The sequence below is a fragment of the Crocuta crocuta genome, unplaced genomic scaffold, assembly GCF_008692635.1.
Source record: "Crocuta crocuta isolate KB4526 unplaced genomic scaffold, BGI_CrCroc_1.0 scaffold144, whole genome shotgun sequence".
NCBI lineage: Eukaryota > Metazoa > Chordata > Mammalia > Carnivora > Hyaenidae > Crocuta > Crocuta crocuta.
This window is the reverse complement of record NW_027529669.1, coordinates 1,423,753-1,447,785: the sequence shown is the minus strand read 5'-3', so window position 1 is coordinate 1,447,785 and position 24,033 is coordinate 1,423,753. Positions and strand designations below refer to the sequence as shown.

The 24,033-nt window shown below is 40.2% G+C and overlaps 1 protein-coding gene and 1 long non-coding RNA gene across 3 annotated transcripts in view; one reads left to right on the top strand and one right to left on the bottom strand.

Moving 5' to 3' along the window:
• Nucleotides 1-24,033, top strand: part of ANKFN1 (ankyrin repeat and fibronectin type III domain containing 1) — a 459,719-nt gene that overhangs the window by 407,806 nt on the left and 27,880 nt on the right. For both annotated transcript variants that reach the window (XM_077762871.1, XM_077762870.1), the window contains exons 16-19: nucleotides 1,883-2,098; nucleotides 15,922-16,088; nucleotides 18,962-19,112; nucleotides 20,634-20,802. In XM_077762871.1, the coding sequence (XP_077618997.1) occupies nucleotides 1,883-2,098; nucleotides 15,922-16,088; nucleotides 18,962-19,112; nucleotides 20,634-20,802 (703 nt within the window). The remainder of the gene's footprint in view (nucleotides 1-1,882; nucleotides 2,099-15,921; nucleotides 16,089-18,961; nucleotides 19,113-20,633; nucleotides 20,803-24,033) is intronic.
• Nucleotides 12,340-15,539, bottom strand: LOC144230578 (uncharacterized). The gene is made up of 2 exons (XR_013334801.1): nucleotides 15,427-15,539; nucleotides 12,340-12,829 (listed from the first exon to the last, which is right to left on the bottom strand). It is a non-coding gene; the product is annotated as an uncharacterized LOC144230578 (long non-coding RNA).

Sequence of the window (24,033 nt, the reverse complement as noted above, 5' to 3'; positions counted from 1 at the left end):
ACAGCAGTAAAGAAAGCCCACACCCTGACTTGTATGAAACTTGGGAGTTTACAAAATACTTTCTCAAGCATTGTTTGACTTAATCCTCCAGACACTCTGTAAGGTAAGGATTAGCATAGGACTCCTAATTTTAGATGATGAAACTCTGGGCCAAAGAGGATAAATAATTCCTCAGGAGTCTAAGAGTTAATGAACAGCAGCCTGCCTTGAAACTCAACAGCTATATAATTGCAGGCTCAGCAGCAGCAGCGTGCTAGCGCCAGCTTGTACTGGCTCAAGAGAGCCAGCTGTTAAATGTTCAGGAATTTTGAAAACCCAACTCTTGGTAGCTTGGTAGCTTTAAATTGGCTAGCATCAGTGGGAGCATTTACACCACAGAAATTGGCATATGCTATAAATCAGGCCTTCTTTTTGTGACAGCCAGTTTACCAGTTTATTTGCCAGTATTACTTTGCAGTAAATGGCTTGTATGTAAATAAAACTGTAATACACCGAGGACTAGACCGAAAGCCATACCCAAGTAAATTCCTTCTCTATGATTTAGAAGTCAATTATTTAAAATGAATAATATGACTGATCAGGTTATTTTAAAAAATAATGATCCTACCAAATGAATTTTTATGTGTCAATAATTATTTATAAAATTTCTTACTTAGATGTCCAGTTCTAACAAGGAAAAATAAAAGACAAGACATAAGACACAGTCTCTACCTGGAAGGAACATTCCAGTGTTTTCATATCTGTAGATACTGACCTGCTGGCTCATTCATTTTTAGGTCATCTGTGTCACTTTTACAAGTTTCAATTCTACTTTGGCTCTCCTGCAAACAGGTCATCAGCATTTATCTGAGCTCGCAAATAACAGCTGAGAGCTCTGAGATGATTTATTTATACTTTTGAAAAATCACAGATATTCAAAATAAAAGGATACTTTATCTTCCTCATCCAGTGTTCTAGGTTAGAAATCTTCAAACCCTGCATATTTTTAAAATTCTATTTTAGTAACATCTTCCTGGGCCCCTCCACATTTCATGTGGCATCTTCCTACCTTTCTAAAAGTACTGTCTGCCTCAGTTGACCTAGCTTACAAACAATTTTAACGTAATTTTAAATAAATAGAAACCCCTGAAATGCAGATAAGTCAAACCAGGCCAATCTCCCAATTAAAGTATCTTGAAAGGAATGTGCAATCATTTGGGGACCTGTACAATGTACTGCATTGTCAATTCGCTTTTTCATTTTAAACATCCCCATTTCATACCAGTTTACTGTAGATCTCTTGAAAACTCCACAAGTGGCATACTTGAAATATCAGGCATTTTTCTTTAAAACATCTGGGATTCTCTTCAAGTGCTGGTAACTGAGGTCTATGTGCTGGTGTGTCTATGTGGGTAAGAGATATTTACAGATATTGAATATGCTTAAAAAAACATAATTTTTGTGCCTCTTGCTATAATCTTTGCAAGCTTATGGTGAAGAGATTTTCTTGGAGTTTCTGTTAAGTCCATTTTCTGTGGTGCCACATACTCTAGTTTTAAGTTTGCTTAAAAAAAAAAACTTCTTAGAAACATCAGATAATTATTCATTGTCTTTTTTTTTTTTAAACTTTTTATTTCTTTCTGAGAGAGAGACAGTGTGAGCAGGGGAGGGTCAGAGAGAGAGGGAGGTACAGAATCTGAAACAGGCTCCAGGATCTGAGCTAGCTGTCAGCACAGAGCCCGATGCGGGGCTCGAACCCACAAACCGTGAGATCATGACCTGAGCCGAAGTCGGACGCTTAACCAACTGAGCTACCCAGGTGCCCCTCAGTGTCTTTTGTTCTAATTATGTTGCTTTGTTTGCACAATATCATCCAAGCTACCAGAAATCTATTCGTTTCTAGAATTTACTTGGAACACACAACTTGGGAAGAGTTTACTATGAGCCCATTAAAGACCGGCATGGAAACATCCTCATAGTCACCATCAGAGAAGTGGAGATGCTCTATTCATTTTTTAATGGCAAATGGATGCAAATCTCAAAGCTACAAAGCCAGAGGAAGTCTTTGTCAACACCTGAGGAGCCAACAGCCTTAGACATTTTACTGATAACCATCCAGGTATGTAGTCTTTCAGTTTTTTAATACTGTATATTTAAAGTTCCAAACACACTTATTGAGGTGTTAGTGAAATATGCTAAGAGCCATTTACAAATGTAGTGATGGAGTAGAGAGGGTCCAGAGGCATTTCACTGTTTGTATTCCACACATAGGAAAGGTTCAGAAGCTTATTTTTTATTTATCACTCTCCAGATATGTAATTGGTCAAGCAACACAAGTATAGTGAGCACTCTGAAAACGGCCCTGACCAATAAACCAATGAGAAACACTGAGACAAATGTTTGAGTAAGGGTCTACAGGTAGTATAATCAAAACATTAAACCAACACCTGAAGCGACTATAATAATAATATATTTCTAGACTGTGTGTGTGTCTGTGTGTGTGTAAAACGCTATGAACAAAAACACTCTTACATACATTTACTCATTTGTTCCTTCTAATATTCCTCTGGGTCAGGCAGGCATGATTAAATCCATTTTAGGAATGAAATAACTGAGGCTCACTCAAAGAGCTTCTATGACATAGGGCCACACAAAGAAGCAGGTTTAGTGAAGCTAATGAAGCATGAGCATATTCAGCTCTTCACTTGCATTAGCCCCTGCCAGGGCACTGGATCCTAACAACTTCACATCCACAATTTTGTATTCTCCTTAAAGAAGGTACCAAAAATTGTATTCACTTCAGTCCCCACAAAACTCAGGTTTGCCCCTGGGCATACAGCTAGAAAATAGCAGGACTGAAGCTTAAACCCAGATCTTCTGGCCAGAATCAGGCTTCTTTCTGCTACATTCCATCACATTCTGGGGCAGGAGTTAGGATTTTAGTCATGAGGGATTGAAGATCAAATAAAAGGATGAAAGACTCACCTGAGAACTGAATAGCCACCAAACTGCAAAATTCAGGCAGCTTAGATCAAGACTCAGGCTAGATGGCATAACTGGGATACAAAGCACATCTTCTGCTCCTGAGTTCAGCACTCTCTCCACACCACCACAGTCCTCACATGTTCTTACATGAGCATGGGCTTCATGCTGTTTCCCTCCCTCTCTCCCTCCCTCCCTTTCTTCCTTCTGTCTTGCCTTGCCTTGCCTTTCTTTTCCTTTCTTTCCTTTTTTAAACCCAGTCATGGGGATGAATTTGATGGTACTCTCCAGTTAGGCAGAAAGGCTGGCAGAAACAGCTACCTTAACTGAAGTCTGGCATATATCCACAAGACAGCCAGTCTGGAGTAATGGGAAAGAAAGGGCCCAGTCCCACATAAACAAGCCAAACCCAAGCCTTGATGCCAGTAGCCGCTCATGATCACCCTAAAAAGCTAAGCAACCACCCCACTAACTTACTTTCATTCCCCACTAAGGAGTGGTTGATAGAATAATCTCACCTTTCCATTCCTTGCACTAACCCAAACCAGAACGGAGTCCAGTGTAGCAAAGGTAAGCTAATTGGTCAAAGCCAATACCTCTGGCTTTGATTTTATGGAATTTGGGTTCATATGAAATTGATAGAGGGTATGTGTGTGTGTGTGTGTGTGTGTGTGTGTGTGTGTGTGTGTGTGTGTGTAGGTGGTGGGGGCAGGGAACATGGACACATTCGTAGCTCTCCTCTTCACCCTTTATAAGTGCTAAAAGAAACATTTTTAAAAATCACAAGAAATTGAGCTTTTACAGGGTGACTAATACACTAATCCCCTATAGGGATAAACTGGGGTCTGGGCTACCTTTGCTCCTAGAAACACAGCACAGGCCCCAGCACAATATAATACCTGGTTTCTCCTAGACTTATTACATTAAAAATGTGTTACAGGTGCAGAAAAATTCCAATCTGGCGAAAGGTTGTTAGAAAAGGAGACCAAAAATAGAGGCAAGATCAGGTTTCCACACAGATCCAAGTGGAAAATTTACCCCCGCTGACTGGCACATTTCTGCTTGATGTCATTCCCACCCACCCCCACTCTCCTTCTCCTCCTACTTCTCTCTGCCCTCCTTCCCATATAGGTCTTACACTAGAGAGGAAATGGGGGATAAAACTACTAGGGCTGGTATTCAGTCACTCCTAGACTTTAATTATGTCAGAAGTTGGCCCCACCAACTCAACAGGAAAGTAGTGACAAGTCTTGGTGTTTGCCCAAAGCAGGCTGGGTACTTCCCACAATTCTCGGCCACAAACCACTCTCTTTTCTCATGGTCAGTAGAGGGATGACCACTAGGCCTTCAGATTGGAAACTTGGGGCTCCTTTCTATTATATCACAACACATACTGAGGTACCAGTTTGGAATGTGGCTAACTGGGTATGCTTCCTGACTCCACCTTGTCTAGTAATGTGACTAAGGCAAGATATTTCATTTCCAAAACTTGTATTTCCCCCTCTGCCAGAAACCCTACATCACAGGGTTCTAAGGAAGATCAAATGAGTTAATATGTAAAGCATGAGAAAAGTGGCACAAAGTGAGCACCCGATAAACGTTAGTGATTGTTATTATTTCTTTACTCAGAAAAATACAAACAATGCTAGGCCCTCCACAGGACAAACCGAGGACATCTCCTCCCATCCCTACCTTCCCACAAGACCCTGGTACTGGCTCAATCATCCATCAGGGCATTAGACCGCTCCCTCCACATTTCCATAAGAACTAAGAAAAAGTTGTATAAAAAACTGTAAGGTCTGCGATTGGGTTTTCAAAACAAATAAGGGCTTTAAGAAAATCTGGGTCCATAACTAATCTACTAATCCCTAGGGCCCCAGGGAAGCTCCAGGGTCTAAACCTCTCAAATTCCTGACCCTCTCAAGTCCAAGACCTTCATTATGGACCTTTCGCATATCTAGAAGAGAGAGAGAAGTCCTTTACACACTTGCCTGGGACGTATAAGGGAGTTACTATGGACAAGTTAGAGTCCCTCTGAGCAAACTGATTGGCAGTGAGAGTATTTCTAATAGAGACGCCCCTCTCAGGTGGTGAGTTACCCAGACATTCATCTCCAGGGTCATCTTAATAACTAGAAACTTCACAGATGAACTTTTCTTTGAAGCTTCATCTTTCATATCTGCACTGTATTTTCAAGTTATAACACTTTGTCACATCTATAATATCATTTGATCCTCATGAAAACCCAGTGAGATTGAGTGTATGCTTTGTGTCTCATTCACAGGTGAAGCTATGGATTTCAGAGAAATAATTCCTTAGGGTCATAGTAGCCAAAAAGCAGCATAGGTGAAACTAGGACCCAAATCTTCTGACACCTGGTCAGGTACCCTTCCCATTCTACACAGCTGCTTTACATGCCCTCCCCCTCCTTTTCTCTGAATCCTTCAAAAAAAAAAAAGAAAAGAAAAGAAAAGAAAAGAAAAGAAAAGAAAAGAAAAGAAAAGAAAAAAAAAGGTATCAACCTAGAGAGGATGTGGTGAAGCTTTCCTTCTGCCCCTCCCAACCCTGCTTTCCTTCTCCTTCAGCATTCCTGTCACCCTGTCTTCTCATACCTACAATGCCCAGGACCAACTACCTCTTCTGCCCTATTCTGTTGTTTCTTTTTTTCAATACATTCCTGCTTTTTCTACCCCCAAGCAGCCCCTAATACAGGGATCAAAAACTACAGGAATCAGGAAGATGATGAAAATGAGTCAACTGAGCTGCACATGAGAAACAAGTTCACACAAAAACGTGTTTATCAGTGTTCATAGCAGAAAAAGAGTAGAAACAACCAAGTGTAATGGATAACAAAAGTGGCATTCATATAATGGAATATTACTCAGTCATAAAAATGAATGAAGTCCTGATCCATCTTGGAAAGTGGATGAACCTTGAGAACACCATGCTAAGTGAAAGAAGCCAGGCAAAAAATGCCATGTATTGTATGATTCCCTTTATACGAAATAACCAGAATATGCAAATCCACAGAGACAGAAAGAAGATGAGTGGTTCTAGAGGCAAAGGGAGGAGGGACTGGGGCATGACAGCTAATGAATGCAAGTGATGGAGTGATGAAAATGATTGGGTAGTGCTGACAGTCACACAAGCTTGTGAACACAGGAAAACACAGAATCGCACACTTTAAAAGGGTGAATTTTAGAGTATGTGTATTATATCCCAATTTAAAAAAAAAGGAACAAGTGGAAGTAACAGACACTACAATAATCTGGAGGGCCCTTGTGCCATGTAAAGAACAGCCCATTCAGCCACAGCCAACTGCAGTGGGAAAAAGGGGTCCCAATGTTGAATGTTTTCCCATTTTTAAAAAGAAGTTGAAAATCTAGTTTTGAATAAAATGTCCGTATTTTTTTTTCTTAAGTAGTTTATTATCAAGTTGGTTTCCATATAACACCCAGTGCTCATCCCAAAAAGTGCCCTCTTCANCAGACCTAGTAGGCTTCTGGTGGAGTCTGTCGGGTTTTCTATGTAGAGCATCATGTCGTCTGTGAAAAGTGAAAGTTTGACTTCTTCTTTGCCAATTCTGATGCCTTTTACTTCCCTTTGTTGTCTAATTGCTGATGCTAGGACTTTCACCACTATATTAAACAACAGTGGTGAGAGTGGACATCCCTGTCATGTTCCTGATTTCAGGGGGAAAGCTCTCAGCTTTTCCCCATNGAATGGGTATTAACTCTGATTTAAATGTCTGGTAGAATTCCCCAGGGAAGCCATCTGGCCCAGGGCTCTTATTTGTTGGGAGATTTTTGATAACTGATTCAATTTCTTCACTACTTATGGGTCCATTCAGGTTTTCTGTCTCTTCCCATGTGAATTTTGGTAGTGAGTGTGTGTTTAGGAATTTGTCCATTTCTTCTAAGTTGTCCAATTTGTTGGCACATAATTTTTCATAGTATTCCCTGATAATTGCTTGTATTTCTGAGGGATTGGTTGTTATAAGTCCTTCGCTATGATTTGGTCTATTTGGGTGCTCTCTCTTTTCTTTTTGAAAAGCCTGGCTAGAGGATTGTCAATTTTGTTTATCTTTTCAAAAAACCAACTCTTGGTTTCATCGATCTGTTCAACTGGTTTTTTTTTTATTCTATATTATTTATTTCTGCCCTGATTTTTATTATTTCTCTTCTCCTACTGGGTTTGGGGTATTCTTGGTGCTCTCCTTCTAGTTCCTTTAGGTGCTCTGTTAGATTTTGTATTTGCACTTTTTCTAATTTCTTAAAATGGGCCTGGAGTGCAATGTACTTTCCTCTTAGGACTGCCTTTGCCGCATCCCATAGCGTTTGAATTGTTGTATTTCCATTTGTTTCCATATATTTTTTAATTTCTTCTCTAATTGCCTGATTGGCCCATTCATTCTTAGGTAGGATGTTCTTTAACCTCCATGTTTTTGGAGGTTTTCCGGACTTCTTCCTGTGGTTGATTTCAAGTTTCATAGCATTGCGATCTGAAAGTATGCATGGTATGATCTCAATTCTTTATATTTATTGAGGGCTGCTTTATTTCCCAGTATGTGATCTATCTTGGAGAATGTGCCATGCACACTTGAGAAGAAAGTTAATTCCATGGCCTCAGGATGTTGAGTTCTAAATATACTGTCAAATACATCTGGTCCAATGTGTCATTCAAGTCCATTGTTTCTTTAGTGATTTTCTGTCTAGTTGATCTAGCCATTGCTCTAAGTGGAGTATTAAGGTCCCCTGCTATTAGTACATTCTTGTCCATAAAATTGTTTCTGTTTGTGATTGTTTTATGTATTTGGGTGCTCCCGTATTCAGTGAATAGACATTTATAATTGTTAGCTCTCCCTGATGGATAGACCCTGTAATTAGTATATAATGCCCTTCGTCATCCCTTGTTACTGCTTTACTTTAACGTCCTCTTTGTCTGATATAAGTATAGCTACTCCAGCTTTCTTTTGACTTCCAGTAGCATGATAGATATTTCTCCATCCCCTTACTTTCAACCTGAAGGTGTCCTCAGGTCTAAAATGAGTTTCTTGTAGACAGCAAATAGATGGATTTTGTTTTTTTATCCATTCTGCTACCCTATGTCTTTTTATTGGAGCATTTAGTCCCATTTACATTCAGTGTTATTGAAAAATATGGATTAAGAGTCATTGTGTTCTTTGTAGGATTCATGCTTGTGGTGGTGTCTCTGGTACCTTGTTTTCCCTGTAACATTTCCCTCATAGAGTCCCCCTCAGGATTTCTTGTAGGGCTGGTTTAGTGGTGATGAATTCTTTCAATTTTTGTTTATTTGGGAAGACTTTTATCTCTCCTTCTATTCTGAATGACAGGCTTGCTGGATAGTGGATTCCTGGCTGCAATATTTTTCCTGTTCATCACATTGAAGATTTCCTGACATTCCTTTCTGGCCTGCCAAGTTTCAGTAGATAGGTCTGTCACCACTCTGATAGGTTTCCCTTCGTATGTTAGGGCCCTTTTATCCATAGCTGCTTTCAGAATTCTGTCTTTATTTTTTGCCAGTTTCACTATATGTCGTGCAGAAGATCGATTCATCTGAGGGGAGTTCTCTGTGTCTCTTGGATTTCAATGTCTGTTTCCTTTCACAGACTGGGGACGTTCTCTGCTATAATTTGTTCAAGGACTCCTTCAGCGCCTTTCCCTCTTTCTTCCTCTTCTGGAATTTCTATGATCCAGATATTGTTTCGTTTGATTGTATCACTCAGCTCTCAAACTCTCCTTTCGTGTTCCTGGATCAGTTTATCTCTCTTTTTCTTGACTTCCTCTTTTTCTGTAATTGTGTCTTCTAATTCACCTATTCTCCTCTCTGCCTCTTCAATCCATGCATTGGATGCCTCCATTTTATTATACACCTCATTTATAGCATTTTTTAATTCATCATAACTATTGCTAAATTGTTTCCTAATTGCTAAACAATTAATTTGCTATTTGTTAATTGCTAAAAATTTGTAGCAATAGTTTCTATGATGTCTTCCATGCCTTTTTCAAGCCCAGCAATCAATTCTATGACTACTGTTCTAAATTCTCGTTCAGTTATGTTGCTTATATCTGTTTTGAGTTCTTTAGCTGTCATTTCTTCCTGGAATTTCTTTAGAGGAGAGTTCTTCCGTTTTGTCATTCTGGCTAGCTTTCTGTCTCTTGTTAGTTTTAAAAGCTTGTTATGCACTCTGCACCTGTGAGTACTGCTGTATTAAAAAAGGCTCTTTGACTATCCAGGGCCTGTCCATTCAGGAAGTGTTCTTTGAATGGTGTCTTGGTCTCTCTTGTTGAGACTTTGGTTATTTTATTTCCCTGCTCGTAGTGGTATCTGGGACTTTCCACCATGTGTACTTTGGCTTGTTTCTTGAGGTAGCCCTAGAAAAGAAAACAGACAAACACACAGGAAACAAAGGCACACAAACACACAGACAAATCTAACAAAACAAGCAAACTGAAAGGGAAAAAGAAAAAAAAAGGAAAAAAAAAGAAAAAAAGATGAAGGAGGAAAAACCAATAATAAAAATAAAAAAGAGGAAATGAAAAGAAAAAAGAAAAAACCTCAAAGACAAAGAACAGTCTAAAAGCATAAAACCAGAATTCCCAGCTACAAATAAAGAGCAGGGTGTATGCAGTGCTGATGGAAGAGCATACACAAAGAGAGAACTGACAAAACAGGGAGAAAGCAAAATTGGACGATGACCAGGCAGAGAGACTAAGAGGCTTAATTCAGAGAAAGAGGAGAATATGGTAAGAGGCAAGGTGAAAGAAACGAAGATAATGTTACTCATCGAAACTATATAGTCTGATTACTCCAGAGAGAGAGAGAGAAAGGTAGCGGTGGAGGTGTAGAATATACATCTAGAGAATGGATTAAATATGACTGTTTAAGCAAACCAATGACCAGAGTGCCCTGTCCAGCAGAGGGGAGGGATACGTATGAGACAAGGTAAAATATATCTGAATAGAAAGAATTGATCTAGAATTAATCATGGCAGTGAATCCATGTTGGTCTTGCCCCGGGCTCCAATTTAAAAAAAAAAAAAGCAGCTCTGTAGTGGGGATGGGCGTGGTTTGGTGTCGGCAGGTTTTAGCCTCCACTGCTTCCCAAGGGCTGCTCCCTTAAGTCCCAGGAGGTGGGTTGGTTGTGGGGAGAAAAATGGTGGCGCCCCAGTCCCTTCTAGAAACAAGCGTTGCAAATCACTCTTTTGGGTCCAATCACCCTGTGCCGCAGGGGTAGCCAATGTGGGCCGCACTCTATGTATGTCCCAAGCCACGCCTCCTTTCTAGATCTTAGGCTGCAGCACTTTATTGATACCGCCCAAAATATAAACGCGCAGGCCAAGTCCTTCTGAGAGCCATTACAGCCAGAGGAGCAGTGGAGCGGTTTCAGGCCGTGCTGCTTCCCCACTGGGGATCGAGTTGGAAAGCAGAGGAGCAGTTTCTCTTGGTGCCACCTGGGACCTGGGGCATCCAGCTCAAAGTCGGCTCCACAGCTGGGAACCGGTTCACTCTCTGTCCTGAGCCGAGGTTTTTCTCTTCTCCAGGGACAGGGACAGTTCTTTGAGCTGTTTCAGCCGCTCTTTCTGTCCCCTTGACTCACCGCAGATCCCCGCAAAGGGGGCTCCCTACCCTTCCTCCGTGTCCCCGGTCCTGGCCTGTTTTTATCTTCCCCAGTTCGCACTCACTCACACACCTATAAGGTTGTTTTCTCAGTGGACTCTGTCTCCTTTTCCTCCCAAACTCCTGTGATTCTGTAAGGGTTCCTATGGCTTCAGGCCTTCTCCATTTGAGAGTAAAATGTCCTTATTTTTAAAGTTAGAAAATAATTTAGAAAATTTAAATTACTTGCAGTCCATACAATCTGGGGCCCACAAATACCTGAGCCACCATTTTCTGACCTTTGCTATCCATGGACAATTCAGTTTCCACCCACTGTACAAAATTAAAGTGCTGTGGTTACTGGAAAAGCATCTGTCATACCTCTAACAAACTCTTAGGACACCTGGTCAATGGAGAGTGGTTGGAAGACCCTCTTCCTGGCCACTGAACCAGCACAGCATATTCCCTCCCTGAGGCCCAGCTCTACACTCCACTACCTCTGGGCCTCTCACTTCATATTTAATAAACATTTTTTCAGCACCAACTAGGTGCCAGGAACTCTTCTAGGTGCTATAGGAAAAACAAATGAATAAGTCAAGGTCCCTGCTCTCAAGGAGTTCAGTCAAGGGAGGGAGACAGACTTGTAAACAAATCAAGGTAATACAAGGCAGAATTAAACCAGAGCCTGATAGCAGTACAAACAGTGTACTATGGGAGCACAGACAAAGCAGCTATTAATTCTCCCTGGAAATATCAGGGAAGGCGTTGTAGAAGAGGTGACATTTGGCTAAGCCATGAAGGGTAAATTAAGTTCACCAGGTGGAGAAAAAAAGAGAGAAGGAGAGAGGATAGGGAGGAAGGAGGAGAGAGGGAGGAAGAAGAGGAGGAGAGAGAGAGAAAGAGGGAAGAAGCTAGGGAGAGAGAGAGAAGGGAGGAAAGGAAGAGATTTAAATTAAATAGAGAGCATGGTAAAGAAATGAGGCTGAAGGTGGAAAAGTAGCTCTAACCCTCGCTTGGGTCGACAATGGACCTTATACAACCCTTATCACACTGAGTTAGAAAAACTTGCTACATGTCTCTCACACACTGAAATTTGAGTTCCATGAAAGGAAGGATCACATCTTATTCATCTTGATGTCATTAATATTCTAGTATGATACCTAACACATGGTAGGTGCCCAATAAAAGTTGGTAGAATGAGTGAATTCATGAACCAACAGAGAACCAAAGAAGAGTGATTAGGACATGTTGGAAAGAAGAAAAATAAATCCCTTTTGGCTGGATATAAGAGACACAAAAAGACTATAATGGAAGTAAAGGCTAGAAATACAGGTTAGAAGTTAAATCAGCTAATATGCAAGCCCACAGGCATTTGATTTGGTTTAGGAGGCTTACTAATGTACCTCAGATTATGCAAATGGGACAATATCTTTCTCTTCCCATACATTTATCAGGCCCCAAAAACATTCTGACTAATGAAGGATAAATGACTAATAGAGGCAGGAAAACAGATGCTCAAATAGTAGATGCTCAGTAATTATCTTTTAAAACAATGAATGAAAGAGTAAATTATACCACCTAAGAATAGTGGTAGTTTTTACATAACCACAGTACGTTCCTAGCTCTCATTCTATTTGTGGTTAGTGTTCACCCCCGCATGTTTTTCTCTTATACGCATCCTATATTTGTACTTTTGGGTTTGAGTCTTTACAAGCACATTTTCTTATTAAGTTTCAACCCTAATCATTTTTCCAATGCATAGGATCATTCAAAGCTTTATTACTATTTTCTAGAAAATCAAAACCACACAAATTTGGGACCCACAATTTTGATACACACATTCTTCATTTCTTGGTCTAGAATACCAATAAATAAGCTAAAGAGATGGGCCCTCAGGACCACTCCCTATTGGGCCATCACTCAATATGTCTACCATTCCCACTCCATCTCCATCATCCACAAATCTTCAACCCAGAGAGTCAGCTTATTATACTAATGTGGTCAAGATTCTACTTTTCCCGGATTCCAGGAGTGAAACAGATTACTTCTCCTTGGCCTATGGATCCTGTTCTTCTGCTGTTAGAAATTAATGTTGTCTGTATAATTTGCCCTTCACAAAACTATGTCGACTCCTATGTAGTGCCTCAAGATTTCCTGGGTTACTGCAAGTTGATTATTTGATGGTTCTTTCTCATTTTCCCCAAAGATCAATAAGTTGGAGGTCTTTTCTTTTTTCATTTTATTTATTTCTAGGAGAGAGAGAGAGAGAGAAAGCATGAGCAGGGGAGGGTCAGAGAGAGAGGGAGATACAGACTCTGAAATAGGCTCCAGGCTCTGAGCTGGCAGTCAGCACAGAGCCCGACGCGGGGCTCGAACCCACGAACCGCAAGATCATGACCTAAGCGAAAGTCGGACGCTTAACCGACTAAGCCACCCAGGCGCCCCATGGAGGTCTTTAATTACTAAGGTCATCCTGTGTTTCTCGCATTCCTATTTCAAAGACAGGCATATTTGCCCTTTTCTAGTCTTTGGGGACTTTTCTAGTTTTCCATCACTTCTCAAAAATAATGACCTGTGGGTTTATGGCCGGCCACATCTGCTGGCATAGCAAGTATCCCTAAGGTGCATATCATCAAATTCTGCTGATCTGAATACTTCCATTTTTCCCCTTATCTCTTTTCCTTCTCTCACTCATTTATCTCTTATTATCTGTTCATTTCTCAAAATTTCACTTTGACTGAACTTCCTCCAGTCAACTATTTACCTGTGATCTTTTCTAAAAAGATGAAAGACATCAAAAAGTTCCGCCTAACCCATCTCTTGATATTAATAAAATTCCTTCCTTCTTGATCACAAAATCCAATTTTTTCTAGTCTTTTTTTTTTTTTGCCAAATACCATAAAAGTTATTTAGCCTTTGCTTTTCTGTACCTGCTAGTTATGTCTTCCTCCCAATTGTGACCATCCTTATTTTGTCCCTCTTCTGCTCTTCTCCTATGTTCTGGCTTAGGGACCTGTCCTGACTTCCATGTGCTGTGTATCTATTATATACAGAAATAACACTGGGTACTATGGACACAAAGCAATAAAAAAAAATAAAAAATAAAAAAATAAAACACAGTCCTGCCATTAAATTCATAGTCTGGTTCAAGAAAAGAGCATAAAAGAAGAAAAATATAAGTACTCCTTCTTCAATATGCCTCCATTGCTTCTATTATAAAACTGATATATGAATACTGTGATCATTTGTTTACTCATCTGTTTTCCTCAACCTCCTCAAAAGTAAAGATCACATCATGTTCACCTGAAACCCCAGTGTCCCCTGCAGTGCCTGGAACTCAATTATGTTTGATAAAGGATGGGACAGAGGAGACAATATACAATAGTATAGGGGTGCCTGGGAGGCTCAGTTGGTTAAGCATCCAACTTCGGCTCAGGTCATGATCTCACAGTTCATTAGTTTGATCCCCGCATCAGACTCTGTGCTGACAGCTCAGAACCTGGAGCCTGCTTCAGATTCTATGTCTTCCTCCCTCTATGCCCCTCCCCAACTCGCGCTCTCTCTCCCTCTCAAAAATAAACAAAAATTTTTTAAAAAATTTTAAAACCACAACAATGTATGTTAGATGTTGCAGATGGCTAATTCTACAGAAGAGGGATTACTCATTCAAAGTACACAGATCAAGGAAGGCCTCTGTTCCACAAAATTCTGGACAAGTTTAAATGTTTGGTTTCTCTTCCTTTTAATATTCCCTGCATTTCATGGTAAGGAATCAACCTTCTTTTTTACTCTCTTTGAAAAACAAGCTAAACTCTGGCCAGTAGGAATTCTTCCCTGACTTGCCACTCCTAACTCGGTGGGTCAGTTCCACCACTGCCCAAATGCTTAAAAAGGTCTTACCTACTATACATATCTCTAATTATTCATTATCTGAGTTTCTGCAGTTGTAAAGGAAAGCAAACGTCACAACCAAAATAGTTCACTGAAGAGCTGACCACATATAAAATGAGACTGCACTCAAAAATCCCTCTGTGCTTAACCAGGCTGGTACTTCCTACTGCACCAAAAACTTCAGTTAGTCTCCACTGCCTGTGGAATAACATGATGTGAAAATACAATGCAAATTTAAGGCAAATCTATTAACAAGGTGAATCTTAAAATCTTATAAAAGATGCAGAATTTTGTGAAGCTGATGAAGATGATGTAAAGATCTAATCAAATCACAGCCAAAGCGTTTGACAATTAAGAATATAGCAGTGACATGCCTGTTAACAACTGAAGAACACAAAATGAAAAAGGAATTTATGAGAATGACCTGAATATCCACGTTTTTTAAATGCCAGGGGAAAAAACTATGAAGATTTCAAATATTCTTGCAAAAAATATCCTCGACATTATCACATTGTGAAAGTCACGTGAAAAATAGCATTTCAGCTATCATACACTTCAGTCTAAAAAATTAAGCCAAGAAAAGAATAAATATTTGATTCTTTCTTCATCCTCATGAATTAATAATTATAACTACAACTTAAGTGATAATAATACAAGATAAATTTTGTAAATTTATTACCAAATAATATGTGAGTCCTATTTTAAATGATTTCATATAAAATAGGCTTTTTCTAGATACCAATCATTCTGAAATAATGAGGCTCCATATACTCCTTCGTCAGCTTTTACACTTGCACATTTCTCTTTTCCCACTGCTAAACAATAAGCCCTGCAAGGACAGAAATTAGGAATTCTAGTTTTCTAGCTACCCGTTCCCAATCACAGCCCACACACCTAGCCCAGCCCAGAAAACTAGGAAATAGGATGCATACAGACTATATTAATGACAAATTACCTGACTTGGAGGATAATTCTCCTGAAGGTAAGACTGGCTGTACCACCAATTATATCTCCAATATCCACGGTGGTTTCCAAGGCTTCTATCCTAATGACTTAGCTACAGCTCCTTTTATTTATAACATGGCACACCTAAGAAAGGAAAAGGTTTTGAGGTTGCCATTTCCTTTAAAAAAATTTTTTTAACGTTTATTCTTGAGAGAGAACGCACATGTATGTGCATGCACGTGCACGCAGACACACACACACACACACACACACACACACACACACACACGTGAGTGGGGGAGGGGCAGAGAGAGAAACACAGAATCTGAAGCAGGCCCCAGGCCCTGAGCTGTCAGCACAGAGCCCAACATGGGGCTCAAATTCACAAGCTGTGAGATCATGACCTGAGACAAGGTCCGATGCTTTACGGGACTGAGCCACTGAGGTGCCCCTTGAGGTTGCCTTTTCAAGATGTTTATGTGTTTTTTTATTTTTCACCCTACAGGATATTCTCTCTTATCATAAAAGGAGTCATCAGCGTCTCTCTCCTGGATTATATCTGGGTTACCTAAAGCTGTGTAGCTCTGTGGATCAGATCAAAGTTCTAGTTACCCAAAAGTTGCCCAACATTCTCTGCCACGTGAAGATCCGTGAAAACAATAACATTTCCAAGTAAGTTGTGAGGAATTTGGGTTTTCCTTGTGATGAAACAATGGTTCAAATGATAGATTTGATGTGTCGGAGAAAAACTAACCCAGTGCAGTTTCTGTGGTGAGATGCTCCCAGGCGCTAGCACACCGGGGCAGAAGCAGAGCTGCATTTTAATGTTAGGAGAAGGAGGGTTTGTGATGTTGGCTGGTGGAAGGAGTGATCCAATTGAAGGAGGGGCAAACTCCTTTCACTTTCCTCTCTCTATCATTCATGGTGCAACCACTGACACTCAACTGGTTAATGAATAGATGCCCTTTTCTTTCAACATTTTCATTTCAAATATCTTTTCTTCATAACTTCATAAGTCATTTTGAAAAAAAAAATCGCTTGTGGAACTGGGGTCTGGTAGAACAATTGATTTCCCCTTAAAGAATCCCCCTGGCCTCATTTTCCCCACCCCTAGCCCTCTGGCCTGAGGACTGTTTATGTTTCCTGTACTCTTTATGGTTCTCTAAAGAAGAAAAGAAGTAACAAGGCCTGTGCTTCTGGAAACTGCTCTATGGTTTGGCATTATGGTGAATTACCCTGTTAGCTTTCGGAAAATTGCCCAATCTTGGTAATCTGGCTCAGATTTACAACTAGCCCTCCAACAGGCCTCTGAAAGTCTACTATAATGAACTGAATTGTTCTCAAACTTTAAAAAAAAAAAAAAAAAAAGTAAAGAATAGATAAGAAAAGAAAAAGAACTCTCCAGGGATCCTCAGGCTTTAGAATACAAGCTAGAGCCTCAGATTCTAGTTATACCTATGGATTTGCTTAAATAAAAGAGATTCTAACTTGGGTCATTTAAAATTTGGCCCATAGGGGCACCTGGGTGGCTCGTCGGCTGAGCGTCTGACTTCGGTTCAGGTCATGATCTCATGATTCATGGGTTCGAGCCCCACGTCAGGCTCTGTGCTGACAGCTAGCTCAGAGCCTAGAGCCTATTTCAGATTCTGTGTCTCCCTCTCTCTGACTCTCCCCTGCTCATGCTGTCTCTCTGTCTCAGAAATAAATAAAATATTTTTTAAAAAATAAAATTTGGCCCATAAAGTGGTAAGAGCTTATCAACTATAGTATCTCACGATGTTTTTTAAATACTATTTGATGACAGTGAAGGAAATGATGATCTCTTCAAAGAACTCACAAGCTGCCATATTCTCATCTTTCACTTATCAACTACACCTAGACTTTAAGTCTGCCATCTGGTGGTCACTTCTACAATCAACGTTGGTTATCTTATCAGTCCCTCCCAAGAGGTTACATGGCATATTGTGGGTTGACTCAGCAATGGTTACTTTCATCCATTTGCTAGATTTGTGTCTTAAAGGTTTAGACTCTATCTTTTAGTGGTTATACCAACTAATTTCCCCTTGACAAAGATCCAAGTTTCATTTTTACAAAAGATCCCAGTTGACTTCACTCTTGCCAGTTCCATCTCCCTCATCCTTCTAGACTAAACTGCTCAGTTAGTGGTAGATGTTTCATGGTATTCCTACTGGTAATTTATTCTCTAATTTGATTACAGATGCTATTTTAGCAATGTGCTCCTTTAGGTTTTGTGAATGCTTGTGCCAGTCAGAACCCCTTCATTTAGTTCAATATCAGTGATGGGAGAAAAGAAATTAACTCCCAAGCAGGTTCTCAAAGATTTCAATTATTTGTGGAGTCAACAGCATGCCCAGATTGAAGTAGGATTTAATTTTTATTTTGTTTCTCTTATTGGGACAATAGGGTAGATTTTCCATAGTATTTTCCAGTGTGGGAATTGAAATGAAACAGAGATCTTGAAAACAGAAACTTTTCCAGGAGGGTAGTTGGTTAAAAGAGATTGTTTACTGATGAAAAGCTCATGTCACAATCGATTTCATTTTCTGACACACAGATTGGAGCCCAGGCTGGTAAACCCACTGGGGAGAGCTCTCAGAGGGATTTCACACGAGTGGGAATATAATTTAGCACCTCCTCTTTCCATCCCCAGAGAGGAGGAGGGCTTTCCTTTCCTCTCTAGCCTGCTCCTGAGTGCATATTGCTGCTCCCTGCAGAGTTAGAAAGAGGGGAAACTGGGCCAAATGAATGTGTTTAGAGACTTGTGCTGGAATACCTGTGGAAACAATGTTCCAAGAAAGCATTTACCTTGATCTCTTCAAGCTCCTTTTGAAGAGCAGCCTTTGGGGGACAAACCAAATGTGCTTCCTCCCACCCATCATCCTTCTCCGTACCTTTCTGTATGACATTTGGAAAAGTTCATTAGGAAGGACTACAGAGCACACAGAATAAAGACACAGATGACTGGTTTGAAAGGAGGATGGAAGCAGTGATGTGTGTCCCCTGGTTCCTTTTATTGGAATTGTCTGGTGTTCCTGTTTGTGATTCTCCTCAAGCTCTTGGAAGGGGAAAGAAACCAAAATAGTCCCCACGATTACAACAGGCCAGGGTTGAAATGTGCCATGTGGTTTGTTGCCTGAGTTGGACCAGAGTCCTGTGGTTACCCAACTGCTGAATTAACCAGCAGATGCCCCTGTGGTAAAATGTAGGGTCTTAGAACTTACAGAGGATCTTCAGGGAAAGAAAAATGAAGACAGTCAGGAAATTATTAGCAAATATTTCAAAACTCAATCTCAAAAACCTACTGATACAAATTAGACCTGCTATTCTGAGGTATATGTGGTTTGATAGGTGNAGCTCATCTTAAACTCCAATTGGGTGGCAAAAAGTTCAAATTTTATGAATTGTATTGAGTTTTAACCACCAAAAATTGGTTATCTGGGTTCTGGACATATACACTAAAAATGTTCTGAGCTGTGTTCTGAACTTTTGTTATATTTCTAATTTTAACTTGACTCAACATACAGAGAGGAGTGGGAATGGGTCCAAAAGCTTTCTGGCTCTGAATCTATGGAAAGTGTGGATCATACCTCTGACTGCCCCATGCAATTGTTCTTCTACGAGCTCCAGACGGCAGTGAAAGCTCTCCTTAAGCAGATCAATATACCTCCACACCAGGTACTAGTTTTTACCATTTTTATCTTCTTTTTCACGGCTGATGGAGACTGCATTGTAGTATAAAACTTAAGAGGTTAAAAAAAATCTGATGTATTAGTTTATTTTCATTGATTTAAATACCACTTTGCACATGCTGCACACTTTGATGCCTACAAGTGGACAAAGACTGCACTTCTCCCCCTTTTCTCTATCTCCTCCATGTCGACCTCTTCCAAGGCCCCTGTACCCAGCATTATTATGGTCTGGTCAAGCAAAGAAAAATCACTGGCTAGCCCACCTTGAAAAGACACCAAGCCTCAGCTTCAGGATAGCACAAGTCAAGGAGAACAAATAAATAAGTGGATAGGTAGATGTATAAATGATCTGTCTAAGAACATCAGACTAGTGGCAGTATACTCTAATAGCAATGGCAAAGGTATGCCATGCTGTCTTTTAAAAAACAGAGAATTTACTGTCAAAATTATTGTCTTATCCTAACTGAAATGTGCAAATCTAACCTTCGCTAATAAGCAACTTCAAGAAAAACTGTTGGCACAGAAGAGAATAGTAAAAGTTTATTAGGCTCTGTCTAGTAAGTTAACATGATGTAGCATTAGGTTGAATTCTTTTCTCTCTTTTTTCTTTTTGGCCTAGGTTCACCATCTCCCCCCAACACACACACACGCACGCACGCACACTCACTCAACCATGTTTAGCCTATAAAACAGGAAGACCATCACAGGAGTGACTGGCTCTCTTAAATAACAGAGCAACAACCCAGAATTGGCTTCTGACCCATGGACACAGGGACATAGATTAGAGACTCCACGTGTTCTTCCACTGGGGTACTGTTCTGATTTTAAGTCAGTACTGCAAGGTTCGTCCAAAATAGCCAACACTGAAGAAGAACAAATTGCACAAGATGCCATAAAGGCACTAGCGCAGCGAGTGGATTATTCCAGGGGTGGCCATGTACTCAGGAGGAGAAAAAAATACCAGCTCTACTTGTGACAGTAGATACTATTAAAGGGTTTCTTGAGCTTAGCAGGTTTGAAGCAGCTCATATTTCATTGGTGACTCTTGGGCTATACACACATGTTGGGAGAGAGCTGCCTAACTGCCTGAGAGTGCATACAACATTTTTTTTTCAATACTTGTAAAATTTTTTCAGTCCTTGGCCAGAAACTACATTTTTCCCCCTTAACCAACTTAAATTGAAACTAGTAGATTTTTAATTCAATCCATTTTTGTTGCTTCATGTAATTATATTCATCATTTTGAAAAGCCCACAGAATGCAATCATTTTCTGCTTTTATAAGAAGTATAAATGTTGTTTTCAGAGTTTATGTGGAACATTACTGCCTTAAATCTTGATTTTATATAGCATTATTAAATGGGCTGAACCCTAATATTTATGTTGTATAAAAATTCCAAGCTTGAAGTCGTGTAATTTTGTTAGATGTTTTATGCCAGTTTGGTGTTGTTTATGTAAGTGCCATGTTGTAACTCTCCTATTTTTCCTCCGCGCGTGTCCCTCTGCAGGCAAGGAACTTCCGCCTCTACACACAGGAGGTGTTGGAAATGGGTCACAATGTGTCCTTTCTTCTCCTGCTCCCTGCCTCAGACGACGTCTGTACAGCCCCAGGACAGAATAATCCTTACACCCCACACTCAGGGTTTCTTAACCTCCCTCTTCAGATGTTTGAACTTGGTATAGTAGCTTGTTTCACCTAGAAATATTAACCCAGCCTCCTTATAATAAAATCACAAAGTTATATCTGTTCCCCCTTGTCCCAGTAGAGGGTCAATAAATCACATGATGGCTTTGGCAACAACCCTTCCTAGAACTGTGTACAAGTCTGAGAGAAAGCAAAGCTCCAAGACTATGTGCCTGAGCAATAATTATTGAAACCTAGCTAAGGCCCATTGGAGAGAAGGGAATTCTAAACAGAGTGTTCAGTTATCAGGCTGCAGTTCTTGCCTTCCCTTTGCTTTCTTAAAACGTAAATATAAGAACTGATGTTTTCATGAAAAGCACTGCCCCCTCCCTCTCTCTCTCTCTCTCACCTCCAACTAGGAAAAAAAATGGTGAAATAAAAATGTAAAGTGTGTATCACTCTGGAGGAAAAAAAAGGCAGTAAGTAGTGCTAATTTATTAAACAGCCTCTAATATTAAACAAGTTCTAAATTTCTAGCAGACCATTTGAAAAAATTGACAGGGTCTCCCAGGATGCAATATTGTGATTATAATGTGGAATTCTGAATGATGGAAGATCTTGTCCTATCAAAAATGAATAGCCTGGGCCCCAGTTTCTCTAGTTTTGCAGAGACCCCTGCTGCCCACTGAGAATGTGAATAGGGAGGCTTTGTCTCTTCCCCATGCTTCATCTTATAACAGGCCAATAAGAGGCAATTAGCAAGAATTCTGTCAGTTCAAATGAATTGTAGGATTTGTGAGAGGGTGAGTGGCTAGATGGGTGGAATGGAGGCAGACACTCTTTGGATTGCTCCCCAGCCACCAGATTTAGAAGCAGACAGGGCAACTGCCATTTTGAGACCTGGGCATCTGAATCTGAATTTATCCCTTGAGGATAAATGGATTAAGCCTCTCTGTTTCCCTTGCTCTGAGCAGGTCAGATGCCAAAAAGCTAGAATAGCAATTATTATTTTCCAGAAGAAGAACATTTATTAAGAGAAGCCTGAATCTGACTTGCAGGCTGGGACTTGAGAGTCCTGGGTCCCCTATTGTGTGACACTGGCAATCACTTAACCTTTCTGCACCTTTTTTATGTCAAATGATTAATAACGTTGGCCATACCACTCTCAAGAGGCTTGGATGTGAATATGACCCCATCTAATGAGTTCCCCATCCAAAGAACATTATTAGTCCGTGACATGATTGCACTGCTGTTACAAAATACAGTCTGGGTCATGGTATTTCATTTCAAGTCAATAAATATATATTAGATACCTACTGTGGAGATTCAGAGATGAGTAGGACAAAGGTTCTGCCTGCAAGAGGCTTTCAGTACAGTGGTAAGAGCAAAATAAGGATACAAATTACTATTAAATGAGGTAGAATGTGCCAAAATCATAAGTATTGCGTGATATTGAAAAAAGAAAAGAAAATACATTTTTCTCAAATAGGGTAGCAGAAAACCACCTTAGAAGACGGGATATTTGATGTGGGTGTTAAAGAATGGAGAAAATATTAAAGGAAAAGCTTTCTTGTCAGGAGAAGTAGAATGAGCAAAGAGATGGAACAGAAGACCTCAGAAAGAGCCAAGAAAAGAACAAGTGGTCCGGTTTCACTAGATCAGAGAAATTATGTGAGGAAATAGTGGACACAGAGGCATGGGCAAGTCATGGCCATATTGGAGAGTATTTTAAGAGTCAGGCTGAGAAATATGTTTAAGATGGATTGAGAGCAGGGCTGGTGGATAGTTCAGGAGTTATTATAATAGTCCAATAGTAGGGTAGAAACAAACAAACAAACAAAAAAAAAACCCCAAAATGAAACAAATACAGATGTAAGAAACATCAGGAGGAATACACAAGACAGTGCAACTGTTTGAATGAGAAAAGGTGAAATCTAGAGACTTCCAGTACTCTCATGGTTTTCAGCCTCAAAGACTGTGAGCATATTGCTGCCAGTATCCAAAGTAAGGAAATCAGAGACGAAAATGGCTGAGGAAGAAAACGATGCTTTTAGCTCTTTCTTGAATGTGAAGGTGTGAATTAATCCAAGTGGAAATGTACATTTGGCAGTAAAATGCAGGAGAGGAAGTTGGACACTAAACAGAAATTTGGCTAGTGTCTATTAATAACAGCTGATGCCATGAAAGTGAATGATTTCCCAAGGATAGGTAACTGACAGGGAAAAGACCCAAGGAAAATACTTCACTGGAGAGCTGAGAGTCCATTCTGTGTGAAATGGTCATTACTGCTCCATGATTACAAGCAAAAACACTCAGTGGACTTCATGGTGACAATCGATGATTTGGGATCACTCATAACAGTGTAGGACTCCCAAGACCCTGGAGGACCAGCCCCGAAAGTGTCCTCTCTATCCTGCTTTCTGGGAGGCTCAAGCACTTTTCCTGGGCAGCCACCCTTTGTCCTACTGCTGTTACTCTCTACAATATCCTCTCTCCATTCATTTGTTCATTAATTCAGTTAATATTCACTAAGTAACTTACTATGTGTCAGGCATTAGTCCAGGTACTAAAAATGTGCAATGAACAAACTCCCCAGGAAGCGGACATTCTCATGGAGGAGACAATAAACAATTCAACAATCAAAACTGTACATGTCAAGGCAGTCATGAGGGCTATGACAAAAAACAAATTAGGGTAAGGGACTGAGTAAAGTGACAGGAGCTGAAATTTTGTATACGATGACCTGGGAAAGTCTCTCTGAAGAAGAAACATGTGAGGAGAGACCAGAGATTTCCATACAGTGGGAATGACAAGTGCAAAGGCTTTAAAGAGTGTGCTTGGCTAAAAGATCACTGTCGGTGGAGTGTAGTAAGCAAGAGCAACAAAGATAGGAAATGAGATCAGAGAGTCAATGGCTAGATCATGCAGGGCCTTACAGGCCATGAGAAGGACTCTGGATTGTACTTTAAGTGGGCTGGAAGTCCACAAGAGAATTCTGAACAGTAGAGTAACAAAAGCTCTGCAAAATCTGGTAGTCCCCCACAAAATATTAATAATAATAATTATATAAAAACTAAAACGTTTAACTTCCTTTAACCCAGCATTTTCCAAATTCATTTGACCATGATTGGAACAATTTTTGGTTTGGTGCTTACAAAAAAAAAAAAATAAGAAAACACACTTTAGGATATGATGCCCTAAACCACCGCTTCCCAAACTTTAATGTGCATAAGAATCACTTGGAGAGCATGTTAAAAGAGACCTGGAGTCAGTCCCACCCCAGA